Source organism: Pecten maximus, chromosome 15 (assembly GCF_902652985.1).
Source record: "Pecten maximus chromosome 15, xPecMax1.1, whole genome shotgun sequence".
In the NCBI taxonomy this organism is placed as follows: Eukaryota; Metazoa; Mollusca; class Bivalvia; order Pectinida; family Pectinidae; genus Pecten; species Pecten maximus.
Genome location: NC_047029.1, coordinates 3973754 through 3987175, shown reverse-complemented (window position 1 = coordinate 3987175; position 13422 = coordinate 3973754). Strand labels below are relative to the sequence as shown.

Here is a 13422-nt window from a genome sequence, read left to right as displayed (position 1 = left end):
AATGATTAAGATTAGTATGAAGTGGATATTAAATATTTGCAGATGGATTCTCTGCAGCCTTACATTCGATCAAAAACCTACCGAAATCAGCTGTTCTGTTGTAGCTGGTTTAAAAACTGCAAGGAGAGCTACATAGATACTCCGATTAACAAGATCAAGTGCTATCTTTCAACAGTTTTTTCCTTCCAAAGCGATTGTGCAAATAACATCTATTTTTTCAAATGTTTATTCGTTTGGTCTTCTGGAATGTATTGTAGAGAGCAGATTAATCTAAGTAAAGCATGAGTTATTTCCCCTGATAAAACAGAACGTCTTAGAGCACAGCTGGGAATTCGGATGTTCTGGCATTCTATTAACTAAGAAGTATCGAGCTGGTTATGGCAACTTACAGTATGGTGACCTGACCTACATTCACAGAATGATGAGAATCGTCAAATACCTACATAGCACAACTTTAGAAGACATTGTTCATTTGGCGAATTCGCTCTTCATGAAATATGGTCTTTGAATCTTATTATCTATTAACTGTTATCATATTAACATCTTTTTTACCTTAATATGCAACCTCAATATTAACATTATAGTTATCCATACGTAATCAACTTCAATACTGTCAAATCTGTGCAAACGTATCCATATATATATATATATATATAACTGTTTCTTTATACCTGAACGAATCCTTTACATGTTGAACCAGTTCTCTCTTCTTTCTTACCTGTCTCTTATCTAGACAAAAGTATTTCACATAACAAGTTCAAAGCACACTTGAGCAGTTGTCAGTCATCAGGAAACTGAGTCATGCATTGTTCATATCTCGACCTGGATTTCTAGAGAAACTATTTTACAATGTAGGATAGTCCGACCTTCATTTATCAGGGAACTGGACCCTTCGTTGTTCATCATTTTACTAAATTTTTGCAGAAAATATTCTGTAGTTACATATTTAGGACTGTCCAACGTTGAGTTATCTGGGAACCATATTTTGTTTTATAAAATAATCTTTTGTATGATGTAGGGTAGTTTTTCCTCAGTCATCAGAGAATGGAACCCTAGGTTTCAGAACTGAAATCGGATTTGTACAACTTTTCTGTTCTTTGATATAGGACAGTTTCATGTTCAGTCGTCGGGAAACTGTACAATTCATTGTTCTAAAACTTAAGTCCTTAGTTCGGTTATTGGACACTGACTTATTCTACAGTATATGACACTGGCATTTACCTTAATCCATGCAGGATGGAATACAGTGACTTGTCCAAGTGTACCATTCCAACTTGCATAAAACTACTGGGGTCTGACCGCATCCTTTGGATGTATACATCACTTTTTCATATAAAGAAACAACACATTGTTTGGATGAGCCTTAATGCATTGCTGTTATTATGATATGTCATTATTTGAAGCTTGGATCGATTTGAGATAATCTGTGTTCGGATATATATCTCTGGGGGTCATCATTAGAAGCTGGGATCGGTTTGAGATAATCAGTACCAAGTAGGTTGTTCTCTGAGACCCTCAGTAGAAAACGACCTCTCCCACTGACACGCCTCTTCTGTCTCAAAGGAAGAAGAGCGGCTTTGTTCAGATTCATACGCTGTTGAAGGGTCACTGCAATATTCCGTATACAAGTCCAGATAAGTCCAAGACACAACCTGCTCCTAGGATTATTTACTGATTTAGGATTTGGAATTCCCCCCATTGACGATAGTGAACCAATATCGTTTTGGTAAGATAGCAGTTTTTTTCTTCCACAGTGACAGTAACAATGTTTATTGTTCTTGCTCAAGCAGTTGATGAACCAGAACATAGATTTCAATAAGGTTTTTTTATAGAGAACCCTGCTGATACTGAATGTGTATAAACAATGTTTAGTGAAAATATGGATATGTCATTAAAGCTACAAAGTGGCCAACCATCAACATGATTAGATGACAGATTGTCCAAAATTTGAGATGATGCAAAATATCATCTCTTAAGAGCATTTTAGTAGATTCTGTAAGTTTTTCACCATATGAATGAATGAAGAGTGATGGTGGGACCTTGTATTCAAACATATCCTTGACGCTTACGTATCTTCTCTCCTTATCCCGCCTTAGTCCTCTATGAACTAGGCAAATCTGTCTGCCTTTGTCCTGGACACAAGTTATACCATCTTATACTAATAACTTGGTTTGGCCAAGTTTGTTGCGGGGGATCCTGATTTGGAGGAAAGAAGAGTACCTGGAGAAAGCCGGCGTGGTCAGGCAGGCGACCACATACCTTTTAACATCCGGTCGGGAAATCGTTTCCGGCCGCCGAAGTGAAAAGAATAGGTGTTAACACTGTGCCACCCGACCATCCTCTGTAGCCTAGCTGAATCTGCTCGCCTTCATTAGTCCGGTATTAGCTTATTGAAGCTGTTCGCCATAGTTCTGATAATCTAGCTGAATCTGTTCGCCATATTCCTGTATGAACTTACTGAATCTATTCACCTTAGTCCCGTATAAACTACCTGAATCTACTTGCCTTAGTCCTGTGTGAACAAGCTGAATCTGGCCGTCTTGGTCCCCTGTTACTTTCATTCTGTACTGTTAAGTAGAACAGAATCCCTTTATTTGAAACGTTGAACTTAAATATATTTTGACAACAATGACAGGTTAATCTAATTGTCGTAATTATCTATAGAATTCACTGTCTGAAGTCGACATGCGGATGCCGTAACGCCTTTATTTCTGCTTCAAACACATTTTAATGAACGAACGGCATGGAAAACGATTATTATTCAATTACATAGGTAGTTAAATATTTCAAACAACCAGAATATTGAATATTTCACATAGTCTTTTGAAATAATTCAATAACATGCATTTATCTAATTATTGTTGAATAATTCCTTGCGTATGTAAGCAAAATATTGTTTTATGTTTCAGGACGAGAAGAACCAAATTATAACCACGAATTGTTGGCTGAATTTGGTAAGTACACAAAGTTTAAGCATGGTACTCAAAATGAATATCATCACTGTCACTAACGCGCTTGATGTGAGACATTGAAATTAATATCATCTGCGTCAGTGAGGCGTCGAGTGATATGACGACAGAATATGGCTTACCTCTCGGGAAGTGCTGAGGCCGAATCCACGATTCAACAGCACAAATATGTTTATTAATCACTAAAATAGTATCAAGTGCTTAGAACGACAGAAAGAGCGGGGGTGGTCAATGAGGCGGACAATAGAAGACATAGAAGATACTTAACAATGCATTTGTCACAGAAGAAAGGACTAAATATAGAAATACATAAGGAATGAAATTCGCACGTTTTCTACTTTGTCGTTTTATATAATTTTTATAGTTTTCAAGCCTCACATTCGGCAGTATCAATAAGATGGATTCTAAAATTATTCCCACGTTGATATGCTTCAAGCAGCACATTGCTTTGAATAATACTTTATTGCTGCTACGACAAGATGACTCCAAAGTGTGTATGGAGATATAATCGTTTATCCCCTATATCCTCGTATTTGCGCTTATTAAAACCTATATTACTTGGTATTTACTTTTCCTTAATAGTGTAATTAGTTAAATTTTAATTCGTTGTTATAGTTACGTACGAAATGGCGTAGGCGTTGCTATGGTAACCGGGAGTGTACTAGCGACGACGTTCATATTGTACTTATTCCAAACAAGCACTGAGTGTCAATCATCCAGCTTCGTTCTTTTTTGTTTCTTTTATATCACGTGTGACCCAACCTGACGCATGATTAATGAATGTGTGATATAAACAGTTGGCTATAACTATCAAAAAATACCGATGTGCAATAGAGTGACAAAACTAAATATTAATATCAGATTATAATAGGAATAAATCATTTTCCATGTCCATCAAGTATGCATACTTTGTTTTCGTAGCGCAACAGACTTTTTCTCACCAGTACTTAAACACATCATCGAGAGGCAACACTTAAAACATTGCAGCCTGATACTCAGTCATCAGTTAAGTTACAATTAAATAAGTAATCTTTACAGAATAATATAACCATCCTATGTTGACCTTCACAAACATACCGAAAAGGAAATAAATGAGACAACAACAAAATTAACAAACCGCAATGATAACCTATAGAGTCAAAGCTTTCGCGTGCGACAAATAGGATTTAAATTTCAAATGAAATATTTTGTGCTAAAATAGATTTAAAAGAAATTCAAATAAAATTCAAATATCCTATTTTGAAAAAGGTTTCTTTAATAGATTCTCTATGACATTTATATTCTCTAATTCAAATTTATTGGGGAATTGCAATCATCATAGTTTCTTCCTGTAGTGGCCGAGCATGTACCGAGCATTAATGACGAATTTGTTGATATTTAGGTAAAAAAAAATGGAGGAAATGTCTAGCAGTGATAGGAAAATAGTTGAAAAAAAGGCATGACACAATACAAACTGTTTTCCCATTTAATATCGTATTTACACACCATTTACTGTTATGGAATGGGATGGGATAAACAAGTTCATGGAATGCTATAGCACAAATGTTGAATAGAAAAATATATTACCGCAGTAAGAATGGCATTAGGCTAGAACCATTGTGGCATTTTTCAAACTCCACTTTATTCACAATATATCAATTTACACCGATTTCAATGACAGTACGTTTGATTATTTATAAAATTATATCTAGGTATATAGTTATGAGGGTATATCAATAATAGTTTATAAACATTCCTCAGCTGATGTATAGACAGCTATATAGATACATCAACATATGCATTCCTTCATTACAAGATCAACAACTGAACGAGCTTGCGATATGTTTTATATAAGAGTGTTTTAGCTCAGACAAAGATGTATTTAGCTCAGACAAAGATGTATTTAGCTCAGACAAAGATGTATTTAGCTCAGACAAAGATGTATTTAGCTCAGACAATGATGTATTTAGCTCAGATAAAGATGTGTTTAGCTCAGACAAAGATGTATTTAGCTCAGACAAAGATGTGTTTAGCTCAGACAAAGATGTATTTAGCTCAGACACAAAGATGTGTTTAGCTCAGACAAAGATGTATTTAGCTCAGATAAAGATGTATTTAGCTCAGACAATGATGTATTGAGCTCAGACAATGATGTATTTAGCTCAGACAAAGATGTATTTAGCTCAGACAATGATGTATTTAGCTCAGACAAAGATGTATTTAGCTCAGACGAAGATGTGTTTAGCTCAGACGAAGATGTGTTTAGCTCAGACAAAGATGTATTTAGCTCAGACAAAGATGTATTTAGCTCAGACAAAGATGTATTTAGCTCGGACAAAGATGTATTTAGCTCGGACAAAGATGTATTTAGCTCGGACAAAGATGTATTTAGCTCGGACAAAGATGTATTTAGTTCAGACAAAGATGTGTTTAGCTCAGACAAAGATGTGTTTAGCTCAGACAAAGATGTATTTAGCTCAGACAATGATGTATTTAGCTCAGACAAAGATGTATTTAGCTCAGACAAAGATGTGTTTAGCTCAGACAAAGATGTGTTTAGCTCAGACAAAGATGTATTTAGCTCAGACAAAGATGTATTTAGCTCAGACAAAGATGTGTTTAGCTCAGACAAAGATGTATTTAGCTCAGACAAAGATGTATTTAGCTCAGACAAAGATGTATTTAGCTCAGACAAAGATGTATTTAGCTCAGACAAAGATGTATTTAGCTCAGACAAAGATGTATTCAGGTCCAGTTATCTAACTCTGGTAATCTCAATCTCAATACAATGCAGAATTAAATTCAATGAATTGAAAATGGTGTTACATGACAATAGGACGAATATACAGCACATATATATCTTTCCATCAACAGTAATGACGAAAATGTTCATAATGCGTAATGTTAAGACATGATCAGGTCAAATGTCATTGTAAAATTCTAAAAATAAATTTGCGATGAACAAATGGGAATACCGACATCTTAGCGAAATCATTATTTGAACTAAAATTCGATAAAGCGAGGGCAGATTTTGAACATCAAAACATAGAGAATTACGTAGAGAACATTGAAATCTGTACAAGTATGATGGGAAATTATGGTGACAATTCGCTCAAACACGAAGAACATCACGTTTACAGAACCAATTTTCACACCACGCATTTAGCGGGAGTAAGAAGAACGAAGGCGGCCGTCCACGAGTGGCATTTTCAACTCCTTGTTGCTCTTGTTCTGTTTCAAGGAACGCCTTATAATGAAATGTGAAATGAAAGAACGTGTCTTTATTTACACGTGTATCCCCATCTTGTATCGGAGATCATGAATGACTGAATGCGTTGATGAATTGGACGAGATACTGCGGTGCCATATCGTTAACGCTGCTGTCGCGAGAAACCTGATGTTGCCTTTGTGGCCAATAGTTCTAGAGGACGGGTTTTACCTCTAGTTGTTTTATGGCGTTCATTTTTTTCTGTATTTTTATTGCTGTCTCCTCAGCTCTTTCTCGGTGTCGTTACGTATGTATAAGGCATTAATGGGTTATAGTACCAAGAGGATGGTCGTAAAGGAATTAAACTGGTGCCCGGATTATATTTGTAATTTGAATTCAATAAAACATACATAAACAGTCAGGATACGAGGGGATAGATGGTAAATTCCAGTTACTTTACTGCCTATATCAAATTAGGAATAATGACAGGAAATAACTGCTTCAGATTTATTTTAGATTGTTCTTTTTCTTTCACCGATTTGTGCGAAAGAAATGTTTCCATGTATTCCATATTAATTCAATTAAATCCATAAAGTACATGACTTTATTTAAATTGTATCTTAAAAACCTGTTGGATCCCTGTTGATATACTAGAATAAAGGTCATGTGTCCTCTTATTGCTCTGAAGACAACGCGGACGCTCGTTAATGATAAGTATATACGCCCCCCATTCTTCATCTTCACAATTTCACAATTCACAAACCGTTGCGCTCGTTATGGGTTTCTCGAGGAACATATTAACGGGCTGTATGCAACCCATTACCGCTTACGTGAAGTGAAGACACCCGATGGAATGTCGTCTGCTCGGAAGGAAAACACTAAATGGAGATATGATTTGCTTTCATAGCAGCAGCAGTACAACAGAGAATGGCGTGTTTGTGCGCCAATTAATGAATGGTAACCACAATAAACCTTTCCAATAAATCGTGCATTGGAGGTAGCATAAAGTACTCTGAATATCTATAACCAAGTTAAATATCCACGTATCACACACGTGGACGATAAAACGGCTATTTGCTAAATTTTACAATATTCTATTTGTAAATAGACCCAATAAAGTAACTCATGTGAACGGCTTCCAAGGAGGTTGGTATTGGGGGAGATGTGAGCTTTCACAGAGAGTTGCGTCGGGGAAGATGTCGGCTGGAAGAGAATAAGACTTTGGGGTAATTCGTAACTTCCAGGTAGAGGCATATTGGGGAGGTGTTGGCTTAACAGTTAGGGTCGCATAGGTCGCATTTGGTTTCAAGGGAGGGTAGCACTTTGGTAGTAGCATTGACATCGAGAAATGGGCGCGAGGGGGAGACATTCGCTTCATAAGAGGGTTGCGTGTTGGAGGTATCGGTTTCACGAGGGGGTAAGGTAAGGGAGTGTCTGATTCCTGAGGTAAGTTCATGTCGGGACTAGTTGGATTCAAGAGCGGCTTGATTTGGGTGAGGTTTAGACTTCCAGAGAGAGTGGCTTTCGGGGAGCTGTCGACACAGGGTATGTGTCTCGAGGTTGTTTCCATAGTGTTGAGGAAGATTGTTACCGAACGCTTTGACTTTCGACTCGAGAAAAATGTTTCAGAATTTTGCAAACACTCTTTCATCGCCATTGCCCTGATCCGATATTTCAGAATCTAACCATCCATACTCCCTTATGTTATCCTGACGCTTCCTACAATAGGAATTCCCCTAAACTGCCTGCTGGGTATTCAAATACGTCTCTGAACCCCATACTAAGATGTAAAACAGCTCTTTTTGAAATCTTCTTGCCATACATATTTGTCAACATTACCATTAATTCTTACAAAAAGGGAAAACCGGATCCATTATGGATTCCGGAAGTTGAGAATGACTATTCGTATTCAGTGTTCTTCTACTAAAAATAAGATTGATAACCCGAACGAATCTAAACGCAGTATTTATTTCAGTATAAAATGTCGCCATAATGGAGAAACAGCGACTTAAAATGCACAACACAAAAGCACGCCAAGGAAATCAATGTTGGTGGAAATATGTGTTTTATGAGTACAAATGTCCATGTATGAGTTCTGGGAAGGATTTCTGTGTGGCGGTAATTACCGACATGCACTCTGAGGTGATTAAAAATATGGGAAAGAAATTATCGTTGTTTTCGTTATAAATTTACCTTAGGTATCATTTAGACTCGCCCTATGTGTACTGTTTTCTGGTGTGAAATTAGACTATAAAACTACTACCAATATAATCTACATTGTTGCCAATGTACTCAACACTGTTATCAATGTACTCAACACTGTTATCAATGTACTCTACACTGTTATCAATGTACTCTACACTGTTATCAATGTATACTACACTGTTATCAATGTATACTACACTGTTATCAATGTATTCTACACTGTTATCAATGTATACTACACTGTTATCAATGTACTCTACACTGTTATCAATGTATACTACACTGTTATCAATGTATACTACACTGTTATCAATGTAAACTGTTATCAATATATAATACACTGTTATCAATGTATACTACACTGTTATCAATGTACATTGTTATCAATATATAATACACTGTTATCAATGTATTCTACACTGTTATCAATGTATTCTACACTGTTATCAATATATACTACACTGTTATCAATATATAATACACTGTTATCAATGTATACTACACTTATCAATATATACTACACTGTTATCAATGTATACTACACTTATCAATATATACTACACTGTAATCAATGTATACTACACTGTTATCAATGTATACTACACTGTTATCAATGTATACTACACTGTTATCAATGTATTCTACAATGTTATCAATGTATACTACACTGTTATCAATGTACTCTACACTGTTATCAATGTATACTACACTGTTATCAATGTATACTACACTGTTATCAATGTATTCTACACTGTTATCAATGTATACTACACTGTTATCAATGTATACTACACTGTTATCAATGTATACTACACTGTTATCAATGTATACTACACTGTTATCAATGTACTCTACACTGTTATCAATGTATACTACATTGTTATCAATGTAAACTGTTATCAATATATAATACACTGTTATCAATGTATACTACACTGTTATCAATGTACACTGTTATCAATGTATACTACACTGTTATCAATGTATACTACACTGTTATCAATGTATACTACACTGTTATCAATGTACTCTACACTGTTATCAATATATACTACACTGTTATCAATGTAAACTGTTATCAATATATAATACACTGTTATCAATGTATACTACACTGTTATCAATGTACATTGTTATCAATATATAATACACTGTTATCAATGTATACTTAACTGTTATCAATGTAATCTACACTGTTATCAATGTACACTATTATCAATGTATTATATACTGTTATCAATATATACTACACTGTTATCAATGTATACTACACTGTTATCAATGTATACTACACGGTTATCAATGTATTCTACACTGTTATCAATATATACTACACTGTTATCAATGTCTACTACACTGTTATCAATGTATTCTACACTGTTATCAATATATACTACACTGTTATCAATGTACACTGTTATCAATATATAATACACTGTTATCAATGTATACTACACTTATCAATATATACTACACTGTTATCAATGTATACTACACTTATCAATATATACTACACTGTTATCAATGTATACTACACTGTTATCAATGTATACTACATTGTTATCAATGTATACTACATTGTTATCAATGTATACTACACTGTTATCAATGTACACTGTTATCAATGTACACTGTTATCAATGTACTCTACACTGTTATCAATGTACTATACACTGTTATCAATGTACACTATTATCAATGTATTATATACTGTTATCAATGTATACTACACTGTTATCAATGTATACTACACTGTTATCAATGTTCTCTAAACTGTTATCAATGTATACTACACTGTTATCAATGTACTCTACACTGTTATCAATGTACTCTACACTGTTATCAATGTATACTACACTGTTATCAATGTATACTACACTGTTATCAATGTATACTACACTGTTATCAATGTACTCTACACTGTTATCAATGTATACTACACTGTTATCAATGTATACTACACTGTAATCAATGTACTCTACACTGTTATCAATGTACTCTACACTGTTATCAATGTACTCTACACTGTTATCAATGTACACTGTTATCAATGTACACTGTTATCAATGTACTCTACACTGTTATCAATGTACTCTACACTGTTATCAATGTACACTGTTATCAATGTACACTGTTATCAATGTACTCTACACTGTTATCAATGTACTCTACACTGTTATCAATGTATTATATAATGTTATCAATGTATACTACACTGTTATCAATGTTCTCTAAACTGTTATCAATGTACTCTACACTGTTATCAATGTATACTACACTGTTATCAATGTACTCTACACTGTTATCAATGTACTCTACACTGTTATCAATGTACTCTACACTGTTATCAATGTATACTACACTGTTATCAATGTACTCTACACTGTTATCAATGTATACTACACTGTTATCAATGTATACTACACTGTTATCAATGTATACTTTACTGTTATCAATGTACTCTACACTGTTATCAATGTACTCTACACTGTTAGCAATGTACTCTGCACTGTTATCAATATATACTACACTGTAATCAATGTACTCTACACTGTTATCAATGTATACTACACTGTTATCAATGTATACTACACTGTTATCAATATATACTACACTGTAATCAATATATACTACACTGTAATCAATGTATACTACACTGTTATCAATGTATACTACACTGTTATCAATGTATACTACACTGTTATCAATGTAAACTACACTGTTATCAATGTACTCTACACTGTTATCAATGTACACTGTTATCAATGTATACTACACTGTTATCAATGTATTCTACACTGTTATCAATGTATACTACACTGTAATCAATGTATACTACACTGTTATCAATGTACTCTACACTGTTATCAATGTATACTACACTGTTATCAATGTACTCTACACTGTTATCAATGTATACTACACTGTTATCAATGTATACTACACTGTTATCAATGTATATTACACTGTTATCAATATATACTACACTGTTATCAATATATATTACACTGTTATCAATGTACTCTGCACTGTTATCAATGTACTCTGCACTGTTATCAATGTACTCTACACTGTTATCAATGTACTCTACACTGTTATCAATGTACTCTGCACTGTTATCAATGTACTCTACACTGTTATCAATGTACTCTACACTGTTATCAATGTATACTACACTGTTATCAATGTATACTTCACTGTTATCAATGTATACTACACTGTTATCAATGTATACTTCACTGTTATCAATGTATACTTCACTGTTATCAATGTACTCAACACTGTTATCAATGTATACTACACTGTTATCAATGTATACTACACTGTTATCAATGTACTCTACACTGTTATCAATGTATACTACACTGTTATCAATGTACACTGTTATCAATGTATACTTCACTGTTATCAATGTACTCTACACTGTTATCAATGTATACTACACTGTTATCAATGTACACTGTTATCAATGTACACTGTTATCAATGTATACTACACTGTTATCAATGTATACTGTTATCAATGTATACTACACTGTTATCAATGTATACTACACTGTTATCAATGTATACTACACTGTTATCAATGTAATCTACACTGTTATCAATGTAATCTACACTGTTATCAATGTATACTACACTGTTATCAATGTATACTACACTGTTATCAATGTACACTGGTATCAATATATACTACACTGTTATCAATGTATACTACACTGTTATCAATGTATACTACACTGTTATCAATGTATACTGTTATCAATGTATACTACACTGTTATCAATGTATACTACACTGTTATCAATGTATACTTTACTGTTATCAATGTATACTACACTGTTATCAATGTATACTACACTGTTATCAATGTATACTACACTGTTATCAATGTATACTACACTGTTATCAATATATACTACACTGTTATCAATGTATACTACACTGTTATCAATGTATACTACACTGTTATCAATATATACTACACTGTTATCAATGTATACTACACTGTTATCAATGTATACTACACTGTTATCAATGTATACTACACTGTTATCAATGTATACTACACTGTTATCAATGTATACTACACTGTTATCAATGTATACTTCACTGTTATCAATGTATACTACACTGTTATCAATGTAATCTACACTGTTATCAATGTATACTACACTGTTATCAATGTATACTACACTGTTATCAATGTATACTTCACTGTTATCAATGTATACTTCACGGTTATCAATGTATACTACACTGTTATCAATGCATACTACACTGTTATCAATGCATACTACACTGTTATCAATGCATACTACACTGTTATCAATGTATACTACACTGTTATCAATGTATTCTACACTGTTATCAATATATACTACACTGTTATCAATGTATACTACACTGTTATCAATGTATACTACACTGTTATAAATGTATACTACACTGTTATCAATGTATACTACACTGTTATCAATGTACTCTACACTGTTATCAATGTATACTACACTGGTATCAATATATACTACACTGTTATCAATGTATACTACACTGTTATCAATGTATACTACACTGTTATCAATGTATACTACACTGTTATCAATGTATACTACACTGTTATCAATGTATACTACACTGTTATCAATGTACTCTACACTGTTATCAATGTATACTACACTGTTATCAATGTACTCTACACTGTTATCAATGTATACTACACTGTTATCAATGTATACTACACTGTTATCAATGTACTCTACACTGTTATCAATGTACTCTACACTGTTATCAATGTACTCTACACTGTTATCAATGTATACTACACTGGTATCAATATATACTACACTGTTATCAATGTACACTGTTATCAATATATAATACACTGTTATCAATGTATACTACACTGTTATCAATGTACATTGTTATCAATGTATACTTCACTGTTATCAATGTATGCTACACTGTTATCAATGTATACTACACTGTTATCAATATATACTACACTGTTATCAATGTATACTACACTGTTATCAATGTATACTACACTGTTATCAATATA

General features: G+C 33.7%; 1 protein-coding gene across 1 annotated transcript in view; it reads left to right on the top strand.

The window, feature by feature from the left end:
• The window catches only part of LOC117343460 (neuronal acetylcholine receptor subunit alpha-10-like), a 127119-nt gene that overhangs the window by 89023 nt on the left and 24674 nt on the right, over positions 1-13422 (top strand). Inside the window, exon 5 of the mRNA XM_033905815.1 lies at positions 2910-2954. Coding sequence (XP_033761706.1) covers positions 2910-2954 — 45 coding nt within the window. The remainder of the gene's footprint in view (positions 1-2909; positions 2955-13422) is intronic.